The sequence below is a fragment of the Athene noctua genome, chromosome 26 (genome assembly GCF_965140245.1).
Source record: "Athene noctua chromosome 26, bAthNoc1.hap1.1, whole genome shotgun sequence".
Taxonomy (NCBI): Eukaryota; Metazoa; Chordata; class Aves; order Strigiformes; family Strigidae; genus Athene; species Athene noctua.
In genome coordinates this window covers 2,744,750-2,772,179 of record NC_134062.1, presented here as the reverse complement: position 1 = coordinate 2,772,179, position 27,430 = coordinate 2,744,750, and the positions used below count along the sequence as shown (strand labels likewise).

General features: G+C 54.6%; 2 protein-coding genes across 4 annotated transcripts in view; one reads left to right on the top strand and one right to left on the bottom strand.

Annotated features, from left to right (window-relative positions):
• The first annotated feature begins 207 nt into the window (after positions 1–207).
• MCAM (melanoma cell adhesion molecule) lies at positions 208–11,093 on the top strand. Of its 2 annotated transcripts, XM_074927507.1 has the most exons (15): positions 208–312; positions 4,577–4,704; positions 4,815–5,025; positions 5,134–5,204; positions 5,308–5,395; positions 5,584–5,763; positions 5,844–5,971; positions 6,133–6,295; positions 6,385–6,506; positions 6,824–6,962; positions 7,077–7,198; positions 7,287–7,422; positions 8,144–8,285; positions 8,721–8,838; positions 9,709–11,093. In XM_074927507.1, the coding sequence occupies exons 1-15, from the start codon at positions 243–245 to the stop codon at positions 9,736–9,738; spliced, it is 1,848 nt and encodes a 615-aa protein (XP_074783608.1). In that variant the 5' UTR covers positions 208–242; the 3' UTR covers positions 9,739–11,093. The 2 variants fall into 2 exon arrangements, with proteins under 2 accessions (XP_074783608.1, XP_074783609.1); XM_074927508.1 differs by lacking the exon at positions 8,721–8,838.
• Positions 11,094–15,012: 3,919 nt separating this feature from the next.
• CBL (Cbl proto-oncogene) overlaps positions 15,013–27,430 on the bottom strand; it is a 45,026-nt gene continuing 32,608 nt past the window's right edge. The window contains exons 10-17 of one of the 2 annotated variants that reach the window (XM_074927432.1): positions 26,457–26,588; positions 24,990–25,367; positions 23,957–24,051; positions 23,352–23,436; positions 23,281–23,315; positions 22,694–22,797; positions 22,045–22,227; positions 15,013–19,532 (exon numbers count right to left, since the gene is read on the bottom strand). In XM_074927432.1, coding sequence (XP_074783533.1) covers positions 19,252–19,532; positions 22,045–22,227; positions 22,694–22,797; positions 23,281–23,315; positions 23,352–23,436; positions 23,957–24,051; positions 24,990–25,367; positions 26,457–26,588 — 1,293 coding nt within the window. In that variant the 3' untranslated portion in view covers positions 15,013–19,251. Of the gene's footprint in view, positions 19,533–22,044; positions 22,228–22,693; positions 22,798–23,280; positions 23,437–23,956; positions 24,052–24,989; positions 25,368–26,456; positions 26,589–27,430 lie in introns of both variants that reach the window. The other variant, XM_074927431.1, reaches the window with a different exon arrangement.

The window sequence follows — 27,430 nt, the reverse complement described above, 5'->3', positions numbered from 1 at the left end:
GAGCACGCCCGGGCGGGCAGGACGGGACGGGCCCCTCCAGCAGAGCTGGAAACGCCTGAAAACGGGGGTGGGGCGGGGGTGTGAGGCTGCTCGGGGGTTGCTGCCGCTGGGGGGTGGTAAGCGGCCGCGGGCGGTGGGCAGGCACCGCGCCTTCCTCCTCCTCCTCCTCCTCCTCCTCCTCCTCCGCCTGACGTCAGCCCGCGGCCCCGCTCAGTCGCGGGCGGCCGGTGGCGGTGGCGGGCATGGCTGGGGGGCGGCGGGCCGCCGGGCTGGCCCTGGGCTGGGGCTGCTGCTGCCTCCTGCTCTGCTGCGGTGAGTGGGGCCGGGGGGGGCGCGGGTACCCCGGTACCGCTGCCCGGGGGAGGGGAGGGGGGACACACCGGGCTGCAGCCCCCGCTCCGGCAGGGATGGGGGGGCGGGCGGTGCTGGGGGTCCGAGGGGGCTGCGGGCCCCGCGGGGGGGTCTGAGCTCGCCTGCACGTCCGCGGGCCCCGCGGTGGGTCTGGGCGTGGGGGGAGCCGGGAGTGCCCCGTTCCGGGCTCGGGACCCCTTGGCACCCCCCGCCCCGGACTAGGGCAGGGTGAGGGTGAGGGTGAGGGGTGGCCTCTGCGCCCCCGCGGCGGTGGCCGGGGCAGGTGGCCGGGGCCGTGCTCCGTGGGGCGGAGGCGAGGGCGAGCGGGGCAGGGTGCGAGGGTGCTCCACGTGTGTGCGGTGTGCGGCGGGTGAACTGGCTACTAAGCAGCATCCACCCCTTTCCTTCTAAGGAGTTTTTCCCGGAGCGCTGTGTTTCTCTTGGCTTTTTTCACACTTTCTTTTTTTATCCTTTTTTCCAGTCCATTTTCACCCTCGGGGGTGGGGGGGCGAGGGCTTGCATTTCCTGCCCTGCCCTGCTCCCCGCAGCACCCCTCCCCTCGCCGGGGGCCAGGGAGCGGTCCCGGTGCGCTGGCTGCTCCCCGCCGCCTCCTCGCCTTGTCGCCGCGGAGGTGGCCCCCGGCGCCGGGGAAGTGCCGGTGGCCAAGGCGTTGGCTCGACGGGCGAGCTGAGCGCCAAAGGCAGGCTGCTGCTCCCCCCCCCCCCGGGCTGGGATCCCCCTCCTCACGGCACATTGTGCCGAGCGGGGTGTTTATTGTTGGCGGCGTCGGTGTGTTCGCGAGCCCGGCCGCGGCGGAGGGCTCGATGCTGCCCCAAAGCCTGAGGGGCCGCGGCCAAGCCGCTCGCAGCGGGGCGGGGGGCTCGCCGAGCCCGGGCTGGGGCTGCCAGGGGCCACCCTGGCTCCTTCTGCGCTGCCACCTCCGGCTCTCACTGAGGTGTTGTCACCCCTGGCTGCAGGACGGGGCGTTTGGAGCCTTTGCTGTGCTGGTGCATGTGGCAGGGGGGTGGTTTGGGGGTGCGAGGGGCTGGGCGCTGCTGCAGCGGGGCTTTGGCTCCATCCCCAGCGCGGCGAGGGCTGGGCTGGGGCGGCGGCTCTGGGGCGCTGCCGGAGGTGCTGCTTGCGGCAGGGCTGGGGCTCTGCACCCTGTTTCTCCTCTCCGGGGTGAAGAAGGGGTGCAGGGGACCCTGCTCCCCCCTCCCCCCGGCTCAGGGATCTGTGCAGGAAGGGCAGCATGTGCTGGGAGCAGGCGGGCGCTGCCCGCAGCTGCTTTCCCCAAGGGGGGAGCAAAAACTCACAGAAACCTCGGGCATCTCGCGTGTGGCTCCAGACCCCTCGGGGTGCCCCTTCTCGCTGCTCTCTGCTGGTGCTGGGGGCTCTGCTTGGCAGCCGCGCTGCTCCCCCCCCCCCACACACACCTCGGCTCCGCAGGAGGCTGGCGGAGGGGCTGCGCTATTCCCCACCCCCTTCCCCGGCTCTAAAAGCAAATCTTTGTTCTTGCGGAGCCCTGGCTGCCGGCCGGCTGTCCGCCAGCCAGATGGAAAGGCACGGGGGCTCTCCTCCCTTCCCTGCTCGCTCGCTGCAGACGTCCTTTCCAGATCTCTAGGTCTCCCGCTGGAGCTGTGCCAGGCGCTTGGGGTGCACGGTGCAGGCTGGAGCTCAGCTCCGCGGCTGGGCTGCTCCGTGCCTGCCCGGCGGGTCTCCAGCCCTGCCCGGGTTCCCTCACCGACCCGGTGCCTGCAGCCGTGCCCCGTCCCGCGACGCCTGGGTGCCGGTGCCCAGCGCCCCCCCAGCCTGCCCGCGCAGGTACCCGCCCGGCTGTGGGGTCCTGGAGCTGCGGGGGGAAGCCTTGTGCCCCCCAGGGTTGTGGGGGGCCTCGTGTCCCCCAGCTAGCTGCTTGTGGGGCGTTGCTGGGTGCTCCTTCCAGCCCGAGGGGGGGGGCTAGGAGCCAGCCTGCCCCACAGGAGGTGGGGGGCAGCGAGCCCCTGTTCCAGGCAGGGTGGGGGCTGCGGTGTCCGTGTCCACCTCCTCAAGGGCAGTGATGGGTGGGAGGGACGTGTGCCTCCTGCCAGCCCCAGATGCCAGCCATTCTCCAGCTCTGAGCTCATGGTTTCTGGATGAGGGCTCTCATGCCGAGCGGGTCAGCGTGCGGGTCAGCGGGGCGGGCCAGCAGCCCTCCCCCCCCAGGGGCTGGTGCTGCCCAGGGCCCATGCCCAAGGTCTAAAAATCACGGGGGCTTTTAGAAACCCCCAGAAGTGTCAGGGCTTAGGAGAGCGTGCGGGGGGGGCAGCTGGGGTGCCCCTGGCTCGCTCAAGGCTGCGGGTGCCTGGCTGTGCCAGGCAGCCAGGTCGCAGCCGTGAAGGTGGGCAAGTGCCTCCAGTGCAAAGTTATCTTTCCCTGTGTGCGCTCCGTCCAGTTTCCTGACCGCGGTGCAATGCTCATATCGGGGGCTTTCACCTGTTTTTCTAGCAGCTCCTTTCCTGTGCAGTGCTTTGCTCACCCTTCCTTGCTTAGTGCCAGCTGTGCTGTGCTGACGGGATGGGTGAGGGCCAAAAGCTGGCTGGTGGGGTGTCCTGAGGTGGTTAGTCCTGTCAGCCAGGTCATTTGCAGTGGTACAAGGGCTCCTGCCTGCATTTTTGGGGCTCTGCTACCACATACCCACTCCAGACAAATCAGTATTTTGTGGGCACGGCATTGCCCTTTGGAGTTGCCTCACTTGTGAGGTTCCCTGGTTGTTTCCGAGCAGGGCTATCTGGGGAGCTGTTGACACAGCTGGCTTCCCCCAGCCTCTTATCTCCAGCTCCCATACCTGAGCTGGGGCGTGGGTGCCCGGCCGGCGGCCCTGTTGCTGCAGGGCTGTGTGCCAGCCCAGGGCATGCAGCCCCCCCCCCCGCAGGGCTGGTGGCGATGACATTCCCAGCTTTGCTGTGACACAGCCCTTGCCCGGCTGGGGCTGCTCTGCCCCCCAGCCCCTTGGGACGCTGCCCTGTTCCTTCTCCTGGATCGATAGCCATTACCTCCCGCTGATGCTCTGGAGTGTGGCCAGGAGCTCCATTACTGCTGCGGGCAAACGGGCGGCTGGGCTGGGAGGGAGCGTGGGGTGCCAGGGTGGGCAGGCTCTGCTCACTGGGCGCGTGGGTCCCTGGTGCCACCCGTGCTGTGGGTGGGCAGCGCTGGGTTTGCTTTATGGGCAGGGAGCAGAGGAGCAGCGAGGTGCTCGCCTTGGGTAGGCTGCAGGGGTGGCAGGGCCAGAACTTGGGCAGGGACCTGGGAGTCCCGGCTGTGCCACAGCTGGGGGGGGGCATGCTGCCTCCCTGACGGGCCCTGTTGCCTTGGAGGGGGAAAAGGAGCAGCAGGCAGCCTCAGCTGGCTGGGACACCCCTCCTGAGCTGCTGCTCTGCGTGCCCCGTCCCGCTGCAGAGGAACACAGCGCCTCATTCATGCCCCAGCTCCCCGGGCCGCTGCGGGGGCCGTACAGGCTGACGTCAGGGCTCCGGTCCCAGGCCACGGGAAGGTGCAGCCTTTGTGCTTCCAACTTCAGTCTCCAGCACCCAGCCCCTTCCCCTGCCTCTGCTAACCTCCTGACACCTCCTTGCCTGGTCCTTGGGACCAGTAAGGTGCGTGATGGGTGCTGCTCTGGGACGCTGGCTCGGACTGGGGGAGTAATGTGTGCTCCAGGGTGTGGGGGGTTCAGCGCTGCCCCAGGCTCAGATTCAGGCGATCTGCTCACTGCGGGCTGTGGAGACACAGCCCCTTCCATCCCCAGGCAGGGTGCGGCCTTGGTGCCGCGGGGGGTGGGTTGGTTGGGGGCTCAGAGGTCCTGTGCCCCATTTCAGCAAGGCTGGGGTGCCGCGGGGAGGGCGGATCTGCAACAGCAGTGGGGTGGGTGGTTGTTTCCGTGTGTCCTGGGGAGACCCTTGGCATGAGCTTGGCGTGCCTCGGCCCCTCTCTGTGAACAGGGTCGGTGGCCTGAGCCCGTGGGCTCTCGGTGGACGCAGGAGACAGCGTGGCAGCGGGGGGGGGGGGCCGCGCTCCTGCCTGGCGTTCCCGCTGGGCTGGCACACAGAGCCGGGGGGTTGCTGGCACAGGACAGGGCTCTGCCCCGCACCCTCTGGGGGATGGAGAGGGGGACAGGCCTGGGCTCAGCGCTCTCGCTGGCTCGGACACTTTGCCCTGCTTCCCGCCCCTGACGGGCTCTGTCCCACAGCTGCCGCCAGCCAGCTGGAGGTCTCCATGCCGGCAGTGGTCGAAGTGGAGAGAGGGAGCACGGCCAGGATCGAGTGCAACTTCTACATCCCTGGAAATGATTCCTATACCTACATCCAGTGGTTCTACGTGAGTGCTGGCCTGGGAGAGGAGCAGTGGGTGGTGGGCTGGAGTGGCAGGTAGCCCAGGGCTTCCCCCCGGGCTCCCAGTCAGCCCAGCCTCGGGCCCTCACCTTGCAGATCGAACGCAGCAACCGGGTGCAGCTGTGCCATGTCGTGGGCAGCGAGATCCTGGAGGAGAACACGGACTACAAGGGGCGTCTGAGGGTGGGGGAGGACAACGCCCTCTCCATCAGCAGGGTGACGATGCAGGACGCCAGGACCTTCATTTGCCAGGTTCAGGCCGGCAGCCACGGCACGGGCGAGAACCGCACTGAGCTCCGCGTCTACAGTGAGCGACGGGGCGGGAGGGCAGCACGGTCACACCTCTGCTCTGTGGGGCTGGTGGGGGATCCCATCCCATCCCTCCTAATACACGTGGGGTGGCTTCTCTTTCCAGAGGTCCCCGAGGCCCCCGAGATCACAGCCATCTCAGGAGGCGTCTCTGTGCAGAGCAGTGTGATCCCGCAGGTGAGGAGAGGCCCCACGTGGAGGAGGGGGAGGCTCCCAGCCACGCAGGCTCCCCTCTCCCCTTGGGGGCACCCCGTGCTCAAGGCGCTCTCTGCCGCTGCAGATCGCCCAGTGTGTGAGCAGGAACAGCTTCCCGCTCCCCAACGTCACATGGTACAAGAACGGGGAGCAGCTGCAGCCGGAGGAGAAGAGTAAGTGGGATGGGGATGGGGTTAGGGAACCACAGCTGCCTGCTCGGGAGAGGGGCCGGGGCATCTGTGCTATCCAGGGCCTCGTTGCCTGGGGACTGGCAGCCCGTGGCCACCCAGAGGAGCACTGTGCCCCCAAGGGAGCCCTGTGCACTCCCACGGGCTGGGAACAGTGGCTGTGTCCCCTGTAGAGGTGAAGATCCTGGCCACGGTGACCCGCGAGTCGAGTGGGCTGTACACGGTGGGCAGCACCCTCTTTGCCCGTGTCACCCGGGAGGACCGCAGCTCCCTCTACCACTGCACCGTGCACTACTGGCTGCGGGGACAGAGGCGTGCCGTGGAGTCGCGGCGAGTCAACGTCACCGTTTTTTGTGAGTCGGGGGCTTGGGACCGTGCCTGGTGCCGCGTGGCGGGGCTCTGCACCAACCCTCCGCACTCCCTCCGTCCCCAGACCCCGCGCAGCACGTGAAGCTGCAGGTCATGCCGTCCTCCGCCCTGGTGAAGGAAGGGGACAATGTGAAGCTGGTCTGCGAGGCCGACGGGAACCCAGCGCCCGTTTTCAGCTTTTATAAGAGAGAGGTGAGGCCAGAGGGGACCTGGGCACCTCTCCCTTGGCAGACATCTTGTGTCCTGGTGGCTCCTTGTGCCGTGCCCTGGGCTCTGCGGAGTGGGATGCAGCAGCTGGGGTCGAGGGTGCCTGTGTGGGGCTAAGGGCTCTGCTTTCTCCTCGCTGCTTGTAGATGAATGACAGCTGGCAGGACCTGTCCTCGCTGGCAGACTCCAACAGCGGGGTGCTGAACCTGCACGATGTCAGGAAGAGCAGCAGTGGCCTATACAGATGCCAGACCCTGGACTTGGATGATATGAGACAGCTAGAGAAGGATGTGGAGCTTGTTGTGAACTGTAAGGCAGGGGGACGGGATCCTGTGGACGTCGTGGTGGGTGCTTCATCCCTCCTGCTCACCCTGCCCTGGTCTCCATCCCTCTCTTAGACATCGAAGGGGTCCATGTGAAGATGGAGCCATCCTCACCCCTTCGGGAAGGGGATAGCGTGAGGCTGAGCTGTGACGCCCATAGTCCCGTGGCCCTGGACTACCAGTGGAGGGATGAGAAGGTGAGCAGGCATTCGGGTACTGTCGCACTCAGGCTTGCTGAGCCTGGGCTTTGCAGCAAACTGGACAGAGCCAGGAGCTTGCTGCGTCTCTCCTGAGAGGCCAGGGGTAGGATTCCCCCTTCCATGGGCCTGCACTGTCCATCTTTACCTCTTCACCCCCTGGCCAGCACTGCAGGGAGGTTCTGTGCTTGCAGGCTCCCTCGCTGTGTGTACGAGGGGGGCTGAGCCTCTTTGGGACAGCTGCAGAGCCTGGGGAGCTGGGCGCTGAAGGGCCTGGTGCTCGGGGCTCATTGCCCGGGGGCATCCCTTCCCAACAGGGCAAGAAGGTTGCGGAAGGGAACCAGCTCTTCCTGAGCAACCTCACCTTCGAAACCGCCAGCAACTTCAGCTGCAAGGTGATGGCACCAAGTGTGCCGGGGCTGGAGCAGAGCAAGGAGGTGGCCGTGGCCGTTCAGGGTAAGAACCGGTGTGTGTGCAGATGTACTGCTCTGCCAGAGCGAGCCCCGTTGCGCCCAGCATCGGCCCTGGTCCCCCCTGAGAGCCACGGGTGCTTGATGTGCCTCCCCACAGGGAAGCCGCGGATCGTCGCCATCAGCTCCCCGCTGTACGTGCGGCAGGATGAGGTGGTGAACCTGACCTGCAAGGCCATTGCTTTCCCCAGGCCCTCTCTGCACTGGAATGTCAACGGAACGGTGAGAGCTGGGGAGGGTGCTGAGGCCAGGCCGTGGTCTCTCAGAGGGTCCGCGCGCTGAATTCTTTGCTGCCTTCCCCCCCTCGCAGGCTCACGAGTATGTTGAAAATCAGCACATCGCCAGCAACCTGACAGTGCGCGTGAACCACGACCTGCTGCGGGCAGGAGCCATGTGCAGGGTCTCCAACGCGCTGGGTGCCAGCGAGAAGCACATCCAGCTGCTGGGTGAGTCCCGGGCGCTGCCTTCTGTCCCAGGAACCGAGAGAAGTATTTAGTCCGCCCGGCACAGGCCCCGTGTGCCGTGCTGCCGTGGCGGGGCTCAGCTGTGTCTCTTTCCCTCCCTTCCTGCTCTACCAGCGGAGTCCGTCAGGAAAGGTCAGTCCCAGCACCACGCTGGGTGCGTGTGCCCGTCAGCCCCGGCTCTGGCCGAGCATGCCACAGATGGGAGTCGCACTCACCGCTGGCCTGGGGAGGGAGCCCTGACTGCTGGCCCTTGCGCTGCATCTCTTGCCGCTCCGCTCCCTGCCAAGCTGCGGGGGGAGTGGAGGCTCTGTCCTCCACCCATTTCCCGCAGCGGTGTGGGAGCTGCCTGCTTGTCCTCTGCCTTGTAGCCCAGCGAGGCCATCGAGTGCAGCTTCCCGCAGCCCAGGGCTGCTGGGCGAGGAAGCGAAGGAATGGCCTGATGTCCTGTAAGCCATCCTCCTATGGCATGCAGGGGCATGGCAGCCGGGAGCAGAATGCAAAGTGTAATGGTGCAGAAACCACCGTAACGGGGTGGTTTTGTACTGACAGCTGCATCCTGCAGGGAGCTGGAGAAGAGTCCCCGTGGTGCCTTCTTGGGGAAAGGGGTCCCTTCCTGATCCCCAAGGGCGTGCGGTAACGCGGAAGCTGAAGAGCATCAGGGTGGGACAGTGATTTTAACTTCTTCCTCTCCTGTTGTGTTTAGATCAAAAGACCCCAGAGAGCAAAGGGGTGATCATTGTGGCCATCATCGTCTGCATCCTCGTGGTGGCTGTGCTGGGCTCTGTCATCTACTTCCTGCACAAGAAGGGCAAGATCCCCTGCGGCCGCGCTGGGAAACAGGACATGTAAGCGCTGTTGCCTGCCCTCCCGGGGAGCCCGCGGGGCCAGAGGTGCTTGCCATCACTCACGCTTCCCATCCCATTGCACCAGCCGCTCCCTGCCCGGTGCGGGGGGAGGTGGTAGCGCAGCCTCGGGGGCACCGCGCTGGGGTCTCAGCAGCGCTTCCAGCTTCCCACAGCCTGGGGTCTGCACTGCTCACCCCGTCTACGCAGGGCGGTGAGGAGGAGGACAGCAAGAGTGGTAGATCAGCCGAGCAACCCCCTCCCCGGGGAAGGGCTGGGTAGCCCAAAGCGTTCTGTGAGCCAGAGCCTCTTTCACCCTCGGCCTTTCTCTGCCCCAGCCCCGCTCCAGAGCATCCCTTGATGGGGCCTCACTCAACCTTCCATGTGCCCTCTTTGGTATGGCAAAAGTGTCTCAAAGTTGTCACCTCCCTCCCCTAGCACAAAGCCAGAGGCTCGTAAAGACAAGATTGTAGTTGAAGTTAAGTCAGATAAACTTTCCGAAGAGGCGGGGCTCCTGCAGGGTGCCAACGGCGAGAAGAGACCCGCCGCCGACCAGGTAGGACAGAGCGTCGGGCACTGCCCTTCCCCAGGGCTGCTCCCAGGGCTGGGAGCGGAGGCCAGGACTCTGTGGGGGTGCATCGAGGTAATGCTTTTCTCCTCTCTGCGAGCTCCTCACCCTGCATGGGCCTCCATCACCTGTCATCAGCGCTCGAGAGGGGCCGAGGGAGGGAGGGAAGGGAGGTGACAAAGCCTCGGCTCTCTGCACCAAGGACGTGGGAGTCCCCTGGGCACGTGCAGCTCTGCTCCGTGCCAGCCCCTGGCACCTCGTGGGAGCGTGGTGCCCGCTGCCTGGCTCTGCCTGGCTCTGCCTCCCTCCCTGCTCCCTGGAGCAGGAGCCAGGGCCCCGGCGGGGCTCTGGGGGAAGGAGGTACATAAACACGTCTGGCCGGGAGTCAGAGTGGAAGTTGGAGAACTGGGCCCTGCTCTGGCATCTCTGAGCCAAAGCTCTCAGCGCAGGGTGAGACGAGCTTCCCGGGCTGCGGGTTTCCCTCTCCTCCGGGGCTGAGAGCCACCGTGGGCTCGAGGGACTGTTCACGGTGCCAGTGCCGGACCATCACCGTGCTGAGGCAGGGCTTGCCACGCTTGCGCATCCTGTGGAGACACGGGATGCCGCACCTGGGCCTGCCGCAGATTTATTTGCCTTGGGCCGGGAGATCACCCCACCCTGGTCCTGTTGCCCTGCAGCTCCTGCTCACCCCCCGTCCCCTGGGGCAGATGTTCAGCCCCTGTGGGTGGCCCAGGCTGGTGGCTCTGCCCTGTGGCACTGCTGTCTGTCACGCGGACACATGCAGCAGAGCACCTGGTTTTGTGTTCACCCCTAACTGCTTTCCCCCCCCTCCCCTCTTTCTGTTTTGGCTGACTGAAGAGCGAGAAATACATCGATCTGAGAAAATAGAGGGAATCTACTAAGTGCTTTCGTCCTTCAAACCTTTCCTGCTCTTGGATTGCCTTGTCCCACCCCTGCTCCAGTACCTGGGGAGCACGGCCACAGACAATTACTGCGTCGCGGTGCTGCGCCCCAGTGCGTGGGGGGGCACCCCCCGACTCGCCTGTTACCTCAACCGTGGGCTTGCAGGTTGTCGACTTAGCAGCAAAGCTGGACTTGCTTACTACTACAGAGAAGCCAACAGCAATATTAGAAAGAAATATCCCATTAAGCTACCTGGTGGAAGGATTTAAGGCTTTTTCAGGAAATCTGTCCTGTGTATGTGTGTGGGAAGGTTCTGATGCATTTTAACCCAAGCTTGCTGAGAAAAGCTGGTGAAATTTTTGCTTTTACTTTTGGGATGTCCCAGGCACCTTAGACGTAGCGGTGTGCAGGTTAGACGAGCGAAGAATGGAAGTGGTGTGTTAGAGCGGTGTTTGCCAGCGGCCGGGGAGGTGTTAGTGCTTTGCTTTTCCTTTTGGAACCGTTCTCGGCTCCTTGGTTTAGCCCGGCGTGTCCCAGCAGCGCTGCGCGCGTCGGGAGCTCACGGCGGGTACCCGCGATCCTGCGGGAGAGCGAGGACGGGGGTGCCCATCTCCCCAGCACATGCCAGACCAAGGGCTGAGCTTCTCTGGGTTGTAGTGTAGGCATGAGGGGGAGGGCTCCCCACTCCCCAGGGAATTGGATTGCTTTTAGGGGGGCTGGCAACAGCAGGTCCCACCCCTCCCAATTTAACACTAAGGAATATTAGGTCAGGGCCAGTCAGTGATGTCTCAGGGTTTTGTGGGTTTGTTGTTGGGTTTTTTTTTTGTGCTGAACGATTACCAGCCCCAGGTTAAAATGGTTTATTTCTGTGCTTCGGTGGCACCCCTGGCCCCACAGCCAGGCTGGTGCTACAGCAGCCGCGTGGTGGAGCGGGGAGAAGGGCCAGCAGCCTGCCTCTGTCCTCCGCTCGCTCTCCTGCCTCGTCCTCCAGCGATCAGCTCCCCGCAGCCCCTCCCAGCCACCTACTCGCAGCGCTGCGCCGACCACAAGCCTGTCTCCCCCCGCCCCAGCCCTTCGGCAAGGGGCTGGGGCTAACCCTGGGGGGGCAGGAGAGGTGTCCCCTTGCCCACCCCCAGCATCCTCCGCCGGTCGCGGGGAGCCAGCACCCAGCACCCCAGCAAGCGGTGAGCTATACTCGTGAGCTACAAGTGGTGTTTGAAGCAACAGCTTTGGTTTATATATATTTTTGTCGGATTGTGTGTAAATTTCCAGAAGTTTTGTCTGATACTTGCAAGGGTTTTTTTTATATATGTGAAAATAAAGTACAAAGTTCCAAGCCAGGTTCTGAGTTTGTTCCTGCAGTGGCCCCCCCCCCCAGTCCCTGCTGGCTTCCAGGGCCCCCATCCCCGGGAGCAGCTCCCAAGGCACCACACACACTCCCCCCATCTTTGCGTTTGCTTCCACCGCAGCGGGACGTTCACCTCAGAAACGGCCTTAAAATCGGCGGATGAGTGTGGGCTCCCCCCCAGGGAAAAGCCCCCAGCGCTTGGGACAGGGCTGAAGGTCACGGCGGGCTGGTGGCCACTGCCCGGGGGTCTTGGCCCTGTTGCCCTGGCCCAGCTTTTGCCAGGCAGAGCCCTTGGGTGAAGGCAGAGCAGCGTCGGCTTCGCCCACCAGCTGCCAGCATGAATAAATCTACTTATGTATTCAAATACTCGTATTACATTGCAATATATTGTAATATATTTGTAATATATTAGTAGTGATGGTAGATACTACCAGATAACACTGTCAGATAATAGAATCCATTACATTAGGTGTATTAATAGCTAATACAGTTACTAGTAACTACTCGTAGATCAGTCTGTCACTAGATTCTGACAGATAATAGGACCTTATGGTAGGTAACTGTATTCATAGCTGCTACAGGTAGTAACAGCTATTAGTGGGTTTTTCCCTTATTCTGGTAGATTAGCACAGTTATATACGAGCTAATAGATAATTCTTACTGCTATATTCTAATGCATTTTAATTGATCACTATTAAGAGCTACTCTAGAGACTAATTACAAATAGGTAGTTTATTAGATGCTAATAGTAGCTTTTGATAATGGCAGTAATACTAATAGAGATATGAGTAGATAATTCTGTTAAAAAAAATCTTACGCTCTATGAGACGTGTGGCTGGCTACTAAGTATGCTAAGAGTAAATTTCATGAATTCTAACAATATAGAATTATCAGTAGTAGTTATTAATGCAGTTATCTAAGTAGATTCTGTTATAGATTCTATTAGGAGAGATTCTATTGTACTTCTAGCTAATATAGATACTAGTAACTACTTAATGACTAACAGTGAAAGCTACAGCGGTAGATGTCACCGGCTGTTGTGGGTACTAAGACATCTACACCTACGTTCTGATAGATTTTGATAGAAAATTTTAGGACCAGCTACTCTAACTACTGCTCAGAGGTAATTGTTGTTAGCGTCTAATACTGTACAGCTTGAAATAGCTGCTTGTACTGCTCCCTACTCTAGGTATTACTACATCGGGAACTCATCACTAACGGCAGTATTAGAACCTACCACGTTCTAACAGCGAATTGTTTTACTGATTATGACAAGTACTAACCCCCACTACTCCAGTTCTGCTGTTGCACTGTGCCCTGACCCCCTGCTGTAGCTGTGCTCACGCTGAGGGTAGGGGGTAGTAAACACGAAGGGACAACTCGGGTGTTACACGGGTGTGTAAGAATGCAGCAGGCTCTACTAAGGCCTGCAGGAGGTGGCAACAAACACGGGTCTGGGGTTAAGACCTTGTTCCAATTATAGGTGACACCCCAGGCCCCTGGGTGCCCCAGCTGCTGCCTCTGCCTCCATGTAACCAGAGGGACAGTGCTGATACCACACACCCCCCCATACATATTATTTAACCCTTTTATTGTCCTTCGACCCCCCCATGTCCTCGTTTGACCACAGTGATGTCTTTGAGGGGTTCGCTTGACCTCAGTTGACCCCTGTGTCCTCCTTTGACTCCACAAAGAAGTTTTGAGGCTCACATGACCTCGTGACCCCTGTGTCCTCATTTGACCCCACAGAGACGTTTTGAGGGGCTCACTTGACCTCAAATGACCCCTGTGTCCTCAAATGACCCCTGTGTCCTCGTTTGACCTCTGTGTCCTCATTTGACCCCACAGTGACTCTCTGGGGTGTTTCCTCATCCTCAGTTGACCCTGTGTCCTCATTTGACCCCAGTTAACCTCGTTTGACGCCCACAGTGAAGTTTTGAGGGGTTCACTCACCCTCAGTTGCCCCCGTGTCCTCATCTGACACCCCCCCCCCCCCCCAATCCTCCTTTGCCCCCAGTTAACCTCTGATCCCACAGTGCCATCTCTGAGGGCATTCACTCAACCTCAGTTGACCCGTGTGAGGTGTTTGGGGGTTCCCCTGACCCCACGTGACCTGTGTGTCCTTATGTAGCCCCCAGGTACCAGCAGTTGCCCCCCGCCTGGCCCGGGGCACAGCTGAGCCAGCCTCTCCCTGTTTGTGGCCCTTTCCCTTCCTGCTGCTCCATGCCCGGGCGCTGGCGGGGGGAACCGGGCCCCGGGCAGGCATGGGTGGCTGAGAGGGTCAGAGCCTCCCTGGGGCTTGTCCTGTCACCCCCCCACACGGGCCCCCCCCTCATTCTCACCAACTCCATCAGGGCTCCAGCAGCCTCTCACAGACTGCACAGCGTCCATCACACCCACCACAGCGGCGTCCATCACACCCACCACAGCGGCGTCCATCACACCCACCACAGCGGCGTCCATCACACCCACCACAGCGGCGTCCATCACACCCACCACAGCGGCGTCCATCACACCCACCACAGCGGCGTCCATCACACCCACCACAGCGGCGTCCATCACACCCACCACAGCGGCGTCCATCACACCCACCACAGCGGCGTCCATCACACCCACCACAGCGGCGTCCATCACACCCACCACAGCGGCGTCCATCACACCCACCACAGCGGCGTCCATCACACCCACCACAGCGGCGTCCATCACACCCACCACAGCGGCGTCCATCACACCCACCACAGCGGCGTCCATCACACCCACCACAGCGGCGTCCATCACACCCACCACAGCGGCGTCCATCACACCCACCACAGCGGCGTCCATCACACCCACCACAGCGGCGTCCATCACACCCACCACAGCGGCGTCCATCACACCCACCACAGCGGCGTCCATCACACCCACCACAGCGGCGTCCATCACACCCACCACAGCGGCGTCCATCACACCCACCACAGCGGCGTCCATCACACCCACCACAGCGGCGTCCATCACACCCACCACAGCGGCGTCCATCACACCCACCACAGCGGCGTCCATCACACCCACCACAGCGGCGTCCATCACACCCACCACAGCGGCGTCCATCACACCCACCACAGCGGCGTCCATCACACCCACCACAGCGGCGTCCATCACACCCACCACAGCGGCGTCCATCACACCCACCACAGCGGCGTCCATCACACCCACCACAGCGGCGTCCATCACACCCACCACAGCGGCGTCCATCACACACACCACAGCGGCGTCCATCACACACACCACAGCGGCGTCCATCACACACACCACAGCGGCGTCCATCACACCACAACAGCAGTAAAGTGTGTGATACTACCTACAGATATGTAATCTGGGCTTTATTACAAATCCTTTCTATTCCATGGAAAACTACATTCTATAGTAACATCTCTAATTCGAAGTTATGCAATAATTATAAAAGCCTCTTCTAGTGCATAGCAAGGTACTAAGAGAGGCTGTGAGAGCAGAGGGGGAGTGATGCTTCAGGGTGTACGAGACCCCCAGTAAGGCTGCAGAAACTCTGTGGAGCCCGCAGGAGATGCCCGTGACCTCCCCCAGGCTGCTCGTGTGTGGCAACAAACCCGTTAACCTCCTTCTCCGACTCTGACGGGGCCTGACGGGTTACAGCCTCTGTTCCTCAATTCTGTTAGGATACGTTAGCTCTATCAATAAACTTAGTATAAACTCTGTATAAATCCTTCCTGTTCGTTGGTATTTGCGATACGAATTTGAATTTAACGGATAACTGTGATAACAGTTAAAACAGCTACAAAGTCAGTCGCAGTCTGCAAGAGATCCAGGAGACAAACTGAACGTCTCAGACTCGGGCCCCCTGAACATTCTCTTTCCAGCACTCACAGAACCAACGCGACGCAGACGATCTGCTACAACAAAGGAAATTTTATTTAAAAATAAAACTTTGTTTTGTTTTCTTTTTTTTACTGACACAGGTGAATGAAATCCCAAACAAAGAAGCTCTTAGTGGGCAGCATACAAGAATGGAAACAATTAATAAATAACATTAGTATAACCTCTAAACATTAACAATGCATTTGCAAACAAAATGAGGACTTTAAACCAAGTGAACCTTAAAGCTCAGCTACTCTCTGTAAGAATATTTACCTTCTGTTTTTCCTTATTCTTTACAGATCTGAAAGGATTAAATACTGCTATTATATTTTTATATTAATGACACTATTATACTTTTTTAAAATATTTTGTGAAAATCTCAACATTTTTAACACTGATATTATACAAATTGGTATTTGTCATTCAAGAGAAAGAACTACTGTTCCTCCCCCACTGGGAATTTCAAAAAAGATTTCTATTAGGAACTTTAAAAATAAGTGTCCTTATTCCCCACTAATTTTTAAAGCGGCACCTTTAAGAAAGTGCCCTGGGAGTTGCATTTTTTCTTGCTCAACTGAACAAAAACATTTACAGTAATGACCCTGCCTCAGGATTAGCTACAGTAATGTGATGGGCCCAGTGCAGGAAGCCCATGCTGTACTGGGAGCCTGGCTGGCTCCCCCGGGGCGAGGGCTCAGCGCGGGACGCGGGAAAGCTGTGCAGAGCCAACCGAGTCGGCGGGTTCCCAGCACAGACACTCCACGCCTCAAGCTGCAGCACCTGGGACACACAGGCAAGGTTTTCCCACAGCCCTGGCAGGATATTGTCTCCTTTCAGAGTCCCACTCAGGCACGGTGGCACCGACCAGACGAAGTGAGCCGGACGCCCTCCTCTCCGCAGCTCCCCGCTGCGCACACGCTTCCCACCCACCTCTGGCCGTACAAAGTGTTCTCGGCTTGCTTTGTGTCCAGGGTTGACAGGTAGGGGGAAAACCAGCACTTTTTTATGAGCAGAACTCGTATTTTGTTGCAAGCAAAACCTGTCCTACGATTCTACTGTCTTCACACCAAGCTTAGTACAGCAGCAGGCCAGACAAGTCACTGTTAGTAACGGGTAAAGTAGGAAACCTCCACAGTTGAAATGCTACAGAACACGGTGTCATAGCTGACGTGACAATTGCCCATCCTTCTTGCCCCTTCTTTCTACCCCTTTCAAAGCAGTCTCACGCTCAAAGGCATCTTTACAGCTTGTCTAGTTCAGGCTCTTCCTTTTCACAGAGGGATGGATACTCGGATCCAGCCCAGTGATGCAGCATTCCCTTAAGAAAGGCACTAGACATTTGGGTTGGGTTTGTTTTTCTTTTTAAAGTAGCATCGTAAAGTTAACTTCTTAATAGAGATCAAGAGGTGAAGGGAAAAAAAAAAAATCACTCTTAGACTTACCTTTCTGAAAGAACAACAAGAAAAATACACTGTACAGTGCCTGGATTGACTTCACAGAGCACAGCCATAAGACATGGTCAGGGCTCTGCTGCACTTCGGCGGTACTAGCAAATGCTTACATGTCTAAGGAGGAAAAGCCAAGGCTTAAGTTTCTTAAATCAGTTTGAGACACAAACAGTGCACAGAAAGGACACATGCAGAAAAATTAGTGATACATGCCACAAAGATTGCTCTCTCTAATCTCTAACACCTGGAACAACACCCAGAGGAACGTCTCTCAGCAGATTAACCCCAAAGACAGGCCTGCAATAGCTCTGCTGGGCATGATTTAATCGAACATTGCAACAAGCCTGTAATAAAGGGCTTGCATGGGACAGGGCATCAGTACTCTGATCACACACACTGTGCAAGACAAGAGTTAAGGCTTTCTAGCTGGACTTGGCTCTTACGCAGCCTTGGCAGTGGCAAGAGTCACAACGCCACACCTGAGCTGAGTTTACACAGCAAGTCAAAGTGGCTCCAAACCCAACGCGGAGCTAGCGGCAGCACTGGAGAGAATATGAGAGAAATAAAATCGTAGCGCTCCCTTGCAGAAGGGTTTTTACCTGGTTCTCCAGGTAAGTCTCATACTCTAGGACTGGTTGCTCAGGTTCACAAGTGTAAGATGCAGATCTACTGAGAGAACAACCAGAGCTGCCCCTCGCTCCTGCCTCTGCAGCACCCAGCACTGGGCTTGCTTCTCCAGAAGCTCCCCCAGGCATAAACCGGCAGAGTGCTTCACACAGAGAGAGCAGGACTGCCTCACTACGCCGCTGACCGCTGCACATGTGGGCAGAGGAAGAAGAACAGCTCTTCTTCTCTGCAACTCAGCGCCCTGACCAAGGCCAGCTCCTGCTCTTGGCTGCGCCTGACCTCTCTCGGCACCACCGCAGAGCACCGTGCCCACAGACGTAAATCTACGGGGGTGCCACTGGCACGTTTCAGCCCTGGCCCCACAACAGCAACGGCGGTGATGGCCTGCAAGTATCTCAGGAGATCTCACGGTTCCAGAGAACATCTTCTTTACTACAGAAGGGAGGGGAGTAAAGAGAGATAGTCCATGCTTTTAAACTGCCTGGAACCCATCGCATCGATTTAGAAAGCTGTAGAGTTAGAGAGAAACCCATACTTCACAGAAAAAAATATTTTATGCTCAGTTCCCTTTGCTAATACTTGCTAAGTCCTCTCTGCCAACTGCGAGCTCTTTCTCTGAGATCTGAGCCCAGCTACGAGATTCTTGAAAAGGCCAAACTGCATCCAACTGCCACAACCACTCCAACAATATTTCAAGTTGCAGCCCCTTGCCTAGTGACTACTGCTGCCCTCGAGAGAGATGCAAATAATGCTGGACACGCTTCCAAAGGCTAACAGCCCCCCAGCGTACACAGAGCACTCGTCCGTCTGTCAGGCCGTGGTCTGTGTATCCCTACTTGATTTAAACCATCTCAAAAGGAACCACACGTCTCTCGCACATCAAGCCTATACGAACAGAGTTAAGTAACTGAGTATGCAAGTCAGGTTTTTTTTTTTTCAGCTGAGTACTGACTTTTAAAGCCACGCGATTGTTTTACAAATACAGTTTCCCAGATCTGTTTTAACACAAGCTCTGGCAACACCTTAAGAGTAATGGAAATGGAGAAAAAGAGACCCCATGTTGTTTTGATAGCCATGCAGAGAACTGCTGCATTTCTTTTACTGCAAAGCAGGTAAGATACCAGCGAATATATCAGCTGCACCCACCAATTCCACAAAACAGCCTGGCACAAAGACAGCTGGCTCCTGCAAAAGCTCTCTGAAGGAGATGATGGAATGTGTGTGAAGGCCACTAGTCTGCAACAGCCACCATGCAATTAAGATAAATAAAACATCATATTTACCAGGTGCAACATTCCTAGAGAAAGAGCACATGGGAGTGTCCAGTGACGGCTGCCCGAGCCCAGCAGGGCCACAATCAAGTCTGAGCATTGAAGCACAAAATGCTCAAGGCTATAAAAGGAGAAGCAGCAGCCAGTTCTTTGCTCTCACTCAAATTCTTCCCATCCTCTCCCACCCCTCAAAAACACGCAAAACTTTCAGGACATCTAGCTGCCTGGAAATCTGGTGCTGCCAGTGCTGCCGGCAAGAGGACATGGAGGAGGAATCCAGCTCCCAGCACTGTCAAGATCAAAATGTCTGACAGAAGCCAGTCACGCGCTCTCCAGGCAAAAAGGGAGGACTTGAATCGTAAGCAACAAATGCTATTATTACAGGCAAGAGGGAAACACCATGGCAAACAGGAAGCAATCGGAAGATTCTTCCAAGGTCTCCTATTTATTCCCAGCAGAAAGTGACCTCCCAGCTGCTCTAAAAAGCCTGAGCCAGACGCATAGCAGCGAACAGATCCAAACCTAGTACCATGAACCACAGGACACACCACACTGACCTCGAGACTTCGTTTCTCAGAGCATTCACTTAGAATTCACAGCACAAACACTCCCCCCAGCCTCCAGGGCATCAGCTCGGGGATCCCTTGGTGCGATACCTTTCTCTACCAACACCCTGGAAATAAATCTGTTCTCTCAAACAAGAGGTAGGGGTAAAGGACTCCAAGACATACACTGTATAAAATACCATTCTGCTTCATTTCATCCCACTGCTTTGAAATCTGGAACCACAAAAACCTGATAACTGATTCTCTTAAGAGGCAGGACTGACCTCAGCACGAAGTCTCTAAAGGAACCCCTTCCCCTTTGGTGCATAGCTGGGCTAGGGCTGCCCAGGCAGTTGGTCCACAGACGTTGTAGGTGTGGAGGTAATGTGCTATGTGGCCACATGCGCAGGGGAGGAAATGGAAACAAACTCCCGGAGAATATTCTTGGCCATTTCAATATTGTTATGTGCAATGACCAGTGCTTTCTGAATGTCCTGATATGAGTAGCCTTGGCTCATTAGATTCTCGATCTCACTGGAGAGTTGCAGTGACGCACTGGTCCCACTGCTGGCTCCGCCTGTTTGGCAGCTCCCTGCTTTCCGCTCAGAATTTATTCTCCGTGGTAGCGGCTTTGGCGGCCTTTCTGGAACTTGAGAGCCATCTGAAAAACCTGGAAGGAGAAACAGATGCATCACTTCAAAAAAAAAAAAAGGACATGTGATTCTCGTTTGGAACAAAGCAGGAATGCCGTCAGACTGATAAATGGCACTTCAAAAACACGCCACTGAAAGCTACTCCACTTGCCCCAACCAGCCTATCCTCTCACACAATAGGATGGATTAGTTCAGCTTCCCCTCTCCTCTGCAAAAACAGCTAGGGAGTTTTTTTCTTAGGGGGCCACATCAGGCTAATTTATTAAGATAAGACCATGTAAATAAAAAAAAGAAAAACCTGACCAGGGATGCATGTGTGTGTGTGTGTGAGCAGAGCTTACAGCCTTAGAATAAGAAGCAGAGACCTGATGGGAAAAAAATTACATAGAGAATATGGAATTTTACCAAACACCCCATTTCCATCTAGAATCTGACAGCAACCCCAAGTTTAAGTGTCCAGATGCTGACCTCTCCTCACAGACCTGCTGTCCGCATGGCAGCATGCAGGAAACCAGATCTATCAGGTACAACTCATCCACCTCAATTGCTCCAGCAACTGAATCCTGTTTTCTGAGGGGTCTGCTGCTCTTCCCCTGCCAGCAGGCCAGGGCCATCTACAAGAGCTCCTGCTGAAGCTCGGTACGCTCAGCCTGTCCTGCCTTTCCTCCCAGTCATTCAGATGTGTTACTTGTCAGCAGACACATCATGCACTACTCCAGGGAAGAAAAAAGAGCCAATAAACCAAACAAGACACCAAACACTCCAAGGACTTAGCTAATGCCTTGGAGAAAAACCACATTGTTTAATGTGTTAATCCAACATCTGAATTTTTGAGTACTAACCTCCTGGATCATCACAGAAAGCATTTTTTCCTACTTTGCAAATCACAGGAAACTTTTCTGCGTGAGTATCTGACATCACCTTACAGAAAGTTTTACTTGTCTTCCAGAGAAACCCCTCAAGGCACTCAAGATAGAGTTTTCCAGCAGCAGAACTGGTGCCATAAGACTAAACCATAAGACTAAGAATGTTCAACCAACCCCTTTTTAAGAGTGGGCACTGCAGCACTGGTCAGAAATGAAGCAGTCACTGTGGAGCCCTTCTGAAAAACTTGTACCAAAAGCACCGAGATAGAGAAGGCTCTTCAGGAAACAAATTCATTGAAGCTTTCTCACCAACCACAATGCAGTTCCAACTCCCTCATCTTCAAAGTACAAGCTTCTTACACACAAAAAGCTCTTTGTACATTTGAGAGAAAGGACTACCCACTTCTCTCTCCCAAACTGTCTTTTGAAACAACTGTTTCAGCTTGAACTGGACCAAATTTCAGAGACCATGGGTCAACTTGAGAGGACATCTACAGTATTTTTGGTGAATGATTAAGAAACTAAACTGTAGGGCACAGTGCATGAGAACATAAATCTGCCAAAATGCATCCCATACTAGTCAGGCTTGCTTAATGCCAGGCTGCAGCAGTAGACAATACCCAGTGTCTCAGAAAACTGCATATGCTTCCCAGAGCGGTAACAATCAGCATTTCCACAGCATTTTTCATTAGCAGATCTCCTAAAACTACAAAGCAGTACAATAGTGTTGTTATTTCAGGGCTGTAGAGAGAAAGAAACGTCAATGATTAAGCTCTGTCCTTCGTCTGGGAGGAGGACATGGGCTCCCTCTGTCCCTTCTTATCCCTTTCGGCCACGTTCGACAGACACAGTGACGGACTTAAAAAATGAGGTGGGGAGCAGGGAGGTGTGGCAAAAGCTAATAAACTTCTCTGCACCAGTAAACTCTTCTCTGCGCTGAAGAAGGGCAAGCTCAGGGAAGGGGAAGCGGTGAAGCTGGTGAACCAAGACTCACTGGGGCAAGTGGTCCTGGAGGCCTCCAAGAGGAAGAGTTTCAGAGCTTTCTTTAGAGCTGCTGGACAGTTGTAGGGAGTAAGTCAAGTATTATTCAGAAGGGCTCTTGGAGAGGCGAGGCTTTTAGTTTTTCCCTCGAAGAACGTGCCTTGCAGCCAGGACAATATGTCCTCTACTCCCCAGGGACAAAAAGCTGACCTTGCTGAGCCACTAGGTCCCTGCTCCAAGGAAGAGAGGGCATCCAACAGTACACTTGTGCCATCTGCTGGCAACGATGGCAGCCGAGACAGCCAGCCAGCAGCAGTGCAAGGCCAGCCATCTGTCACCTGTGCAGGGACCAGCAGTAACATTCTGAAGCTCTCGTTTATGCCCCGGTACAAAAGGTATGCCATGCCCTGTAGGAAACTGTGGCTTAAGAAATATCCTTTAAACTGAGGAAAGGTTTTCCCAACTGTGATTTAAATATGATTTGCTAGCTCAGTGATTAAATGACCAAGGCAGTGCACTCCAAGCTGCAAACCAAACTGAACCTAAGAACCTGTGTAATTCTGCCTCGAAACCTGATTTAACAGCTTACATACAAAACCTTCAGTGAGCGACAGAAGTTTCAAACATGCACAGCAAGCACTCGGTACCCCCTACAAGGTGAAGAATACGGGTGTTCTCTAACCTGTTACAGGGTCATTTTCCAAAGACATTCGGCTGAAGGCAGGTGTGGCATTGGAGATATCAGACAGTGTGCGACGAGCAATAGCAACTGGTAGCGGTGGTTTGGGGATGTCATAGCCATCTTCCTCATTTTCTGACTCTTCAGGGCCATTGCTGGCAGTGGCTGCTGCCAGATCCCCTTCATCTAGAAGAAGAGGCACATGCTGAGCTCTGGGAGTGAAGAGGGCCTCTCTCAAGGCAGACTCTGTTCCCCTCTAGTCCACAAACACTGACAGGACACACAGCTGAGGTTTTGCTGCCAAAACCCCGCATTCAATGGAAGCTCTCTCCAGAAGGTAGGATTAGATTAAAAATACTTATGACAGATGTGGGCTGACAACTGCTGCCTAGGAAAAAAGATAATCTTCAAAACAGCAATTCTTTTAACAACTGCTGGGCGTTTTTATAGCACATTCCAACTAGGCTTCTCAACAACATCCCCACATGCAGTCTGTGGTACACAGACCCAGATGTTTCCACATACATTCTAGCTACTTTAACAGCGAAAAGCAAATAACATTTAATTTACCCTAAGATGCTGTTTCAACGGCGACTGGGATCAATTCACCGTACCCCAGTTTCTCAGTTGCTTTTTTAGCACACCCACTCACCAGAAGTGCTGACAGTCTCGAAAGCAGAGGATGCTGCTTGGGAGTGAATGTTGTACATTGCTTCATACGTACAGCCATCCGTCTGCTGCTCGCAGTCTAAAACTCTGAGGGAGAGAACAAATATTTCCCTTCAGACAAGTGACAGTGGGTCAACCACCACCACCTAGTCTCTGCGACTGAGAATGTGCACAGATTCCCTGCTTCAAAGTGAAATCGCCACTGTTCTGTGAGTGTTTGTTCCAGAAAATCTCTAGAAATGTATACACTGCGTATCAGCTTAAAAGAGTTTAATCGATACCACCAGAACACAAACTTTTAATAGAATTTTTGAATTTTGGTTGCTGCTGCTCTCAAAAGATTACCAGCAGAAACGGGGGGGAGTGGTTATCTGACTCCTTTAATACTCTGTGAGGATTCTGCAAAGAGCAGTAGTCACATTTCATTTACAGTAAGCTGTGTTAGTCTAGATTCCGGTGAATATCATTGGGGGAATTCAGCAAACTGAGCAAGCAAAATCTCCATCCTAATAAACAAATATTTCCCAGCGCTGTGAGGAGGAAGCGGTGTATATAGGAACAGAATCTCACCGTAAACTCTGAGTCATTTCCAAAGGCATTTTGATCTCTGGTTTTTGTACAGCAGGACCTGGAGGCACCACAGGCAGAGAAGATGGTGACATGTATTCAGTGTCCTCATCGCTTTCAGACTGTTCCCCAGGAGGCAGTTTTGGTACAGGCAGTGGTCTGGAGGCAGAAGAAACAAGATATAAACATTAGAAAAACATTTACACCGAATCTAATTAATATCAAAGCGACCTATAATCCACAGCAGAAGTAACAAGTAGCCATCTTATAGTGATTCTGTCTAAAGAAATAAGCTGGCTTTCAGGATTCTCAGCAGTCCAGCTGCAAGGTCACACTGGCACAAAGTCATTACGCAAAAGGAGCTGACAATATCGTACACATTACACAAAACCTATTTCATGCAAAGATCAACTCAGAAATAAATTCATAAAAGAGCTAATAGCAACTGTGGCCTGTTTCCTACTGCCACAGCCAAGGGTAACGACCAGCACTATCCACAGATCTTTGGGATGCTGATTTCATCTGCTTTCTCCAGATTGTGGATTTTGCATCTGTCAGAGATTAAAACTAAGGCTGACAGACTTGTGTCACATTCTGTCCCCAACATCAGCACGGAGCACACCCTAAGATTACTACTCTGTAAGTTACAAAAGAGAACTTTTGCTAAAAAACAACAGACCTGGCAGCTAAGGAGTAGATCGCATTGGCAGAGGAAGAGGGTTTAATCTTGGGGTGTTCACACTCTGGGGTTGTTGTTGGACCGCTGTTCAAGCTCTGAAAGAAAAAAAAAATCCAAACTGGGAATCAGAAACACTACAAAAAGCAGTGCAGTTGCAAAGCTCTCAGCCAGTCATTCAACACACCCTCTGGGGAAATGAAGCACCTTCATTTGTTCCAAAGCATTTATCGACACCTTAGAAATCCAGTAGTTTTCCCTCAGTGAGGGCACAAGTAGGGTTTTTCTCCTGTAGTCAACTGACCGCTTAACAAAAACTGCAGGAATTTTGTATCTTTTGAGACTCCAATGGCTTTGGCAATTTCAGCTGAAAATAGGCCAAAAGGCAAAAATGTGGGACAAGAGGAAAAGGATAGAGACAAGCACACACATACAGAGACAGAACGACAAATGGGCAAGTGTCATTTTCTCAGACAATCTGGCTAGAAATGTACTTGCTTTAAATCTGAGGAAGCTGGAGGTTTGAAAAGGAAAAATTAGAGGAATGGAATCAAAGAAAGCAAAATTGCCTGGGATTTCTTTTAGAGAACAATATGTTGGACTCCTAAATTACACGTCATGACATTGGCAATAGTAACAGATCCAAATTTAACTCGGATTTTACTGTGTTAAACGAAGCATAGCTACTGTGTATGTTTTACAGGACCGAAAACCGAGATGAGTAAATTACACTTTTGCAGCACACCAGCTCCCCATACAAAACAGTCTTCTCAGTTTTTTCAAAACTGAAAGGTGAACAGTGATCACGAAATCGTGGCTCACGACTGCTCAAGCTGGGATTTCAGCCTTGCTCCCAAGAGACACAAAAGCCCTTCCCTAAGAAGTCCTCCCATTATTCTCCCTCGTTGAGCATCAGTTCCTTTCCAGCTCTCCCTTGGCACAAGATCGCCCTGGTCAGATATAAACCATCAGAAGAGGGCACCTCGGAAGATTTAATTCCTCACAGACTACCTCCACCTCCGATAGGCCTACTCACCACTGGGTTGTCCAGGCTGAGCGTGCTCCCAAGCCGATGGCTGTCAGCCCTGGACTCCATCTGAGAGGGCAAGGAAAAGGGCAGCGAGTGCCTGTTTGACAGTTCTCTCCCAGCCCAAGGGTCACCAGGGCTAAGAGCTACAGATGGGGCTTTTGGAATCGGCCTGGATGGCCACAGATCCGCCTGACGGTTGGAGGGCACAGGGGGTGGTTTGTCTCTCGAAGGACAGTCTCCTGGCGTGCAGGGCAGAGGACGTCTCTGAGGTCGACTTTCAGTCCCAATGGAATGTGGCCTGTCCGGAGGTGGTGGTGGTGGGAGATCTCTGAGCGTGGGTGGGATCGGCAAAGGTTTATCCTTGTGAAGAGTACCAGGTGCAGCCTGGAAAGCAGAAGAATGTAAAATATTGCTTAACAAAGGCAGTCTAGCCACAAAAAATAAAAAGGAGGGAGGCAGGTGGCAGAAGGGTGAGTTTTGGTTTTCGTTTTATCTATTTCTACAAGAAATTATCTCAATGGATGTGGAGATAACTCTCCACGTGTCCACAAGTTAACCTTCCAGAGGTACCTTCTCTACAGGCTTGAAGAAATAGCACAGTAACTACATGCAGCTACAGCTAGGGCTAAACACCTCAGATTTTTCTTGAAGAAAAAACCAAAAGCTCACAGCAGCATTAGATTGGATTCCAAACAAGGAATAGCCATCATATTAAAAAAAAAAAAAAAGATTCAATTGTGGGTTATTTCTACAAGTTAACATTCATCTGTCAGCACTGAATATTCATAGAAATGGATATTTTCTTCTGCCTCAATTTTCAAGCATAATTTCATGACTTCATCCAAACCAGCTGAATGAAGAACCACTGCCATGTCTCAAAAGTCAATGACCAAATGCCATCCAGATCACACTATTGCCTTCTGCTAGTCAAGCACAAAACCAGTTAATCTCTCCCAGTCACACATATGTCATTCCTTCCTTAGTTTTCTATCTGAAAAAAATCGCTTGATGGAAGAATTTGTGAAGAGAAGTTGGGACAGAAATATGACACCTTCCCACATCCAGCCTGCTAGCTAGAACAAAACACAAGCCCCTAAAGGCAGCTCAAAGGGCACGGGCAGCAGTGGCTGAGGCTGAGCCAGTGAAGATAGCTAATAACAACAGCAGTAACTTGGTACTTCAACAGGAGAACCACCAGTCAGCCTAAGTGAAGAAAAGACAGGCCCTTTAAACAGCAAGAAGGGACTGTCCTACCATGGATTCCAGAAGGAAGCATTTGCTTTCAGGACAGACTGAGCTTTTGTGGGGAGTGGAAGGGAAGTGGCCTGACAGGACTACAGAAAAGGAAGAAGAAAGTGTGGTGTGAAAGTACTCAGGGATATATCACAGGGAACACGCAGTGTTCACCAGAATGCTTTTCTTCTTGCCTGCCCCACCAAAAGCACAGCTGAAAGGGCAAACAGGGTGTTTGACCTTTGAAGAGGTCCCAGGACTGGAAGCCCCCGGCGGGTTGGACACTCGCTGCTGCAAGAGATCCAGTCGCGGCGGCACAGGAGGGAGCGTGGCCTGTGGAGCTACTGAGAATGGAGAAGGAGGACGCTCAACCTGAGAAAGCAAAGAATGGGAAAATCAACCAGTGACAAAATCCAGAAGAGCTCCTTTTCTCTAGAGAGGCTTTCACGCTCTCTGACTTGCACTGGCTTCAGTATCACTACCCTGTTACATCACCACATCACTGTATTAGGAACAACCACACGCCAGTAAATGAAGGCAAATGAAGGCACAACAGTACTTGACTGCAAGCCTTGAAGATCACCAGTGGTCTTAGCTGTGGCACACAACTAAAAATGCACACTTAGCAATGGCACAATTAAAGACAAATTGGTTTGCAGCAGTAACAAACCTGCCTTACTGGGCCTTCAGCAAAAGCAACCTTTTTTTTCTTTTTTTTTTTGGACACTAGAGGGCATAATGTGCTGCAAAACCTACTTACTGCAGGCACCACTGTGCAAACTACCCGGAGTACAGTGTCATGGCTGTTCCAGCAGTCACTACTGTGCACTAAAACCTCCATTTTTGTCCCTGGAAAGCTGTTTTGCCACTTAACAAACCAGAACGGTGCCTGTTCTTCTCTTTTTCATAAAGTTTATTTCACAAACAAGGCTAGTGCTTTCCAACTTTGAAAAGCTTTATGCAGGTTTGAACTGTCTAACGCCAACAGAGTACTAGCCTACTGCAAACCATGACAGGAGGTCACACCGAGGAAACTGCTTTGCTTCCCCAAGCTATGTATGCAAAAACTACCTCCAGGAATAAGGTTTACTGTTTAGTACACTATTTTACAGGGTTGCAGCTAAAGAGAAATATGACCTTAAGTAAATCAGTGTAGAGGTTCTTTCTGACCAGGAAATGCAGCTTATTTTAGTGAATTCAATCATTAAAAATCA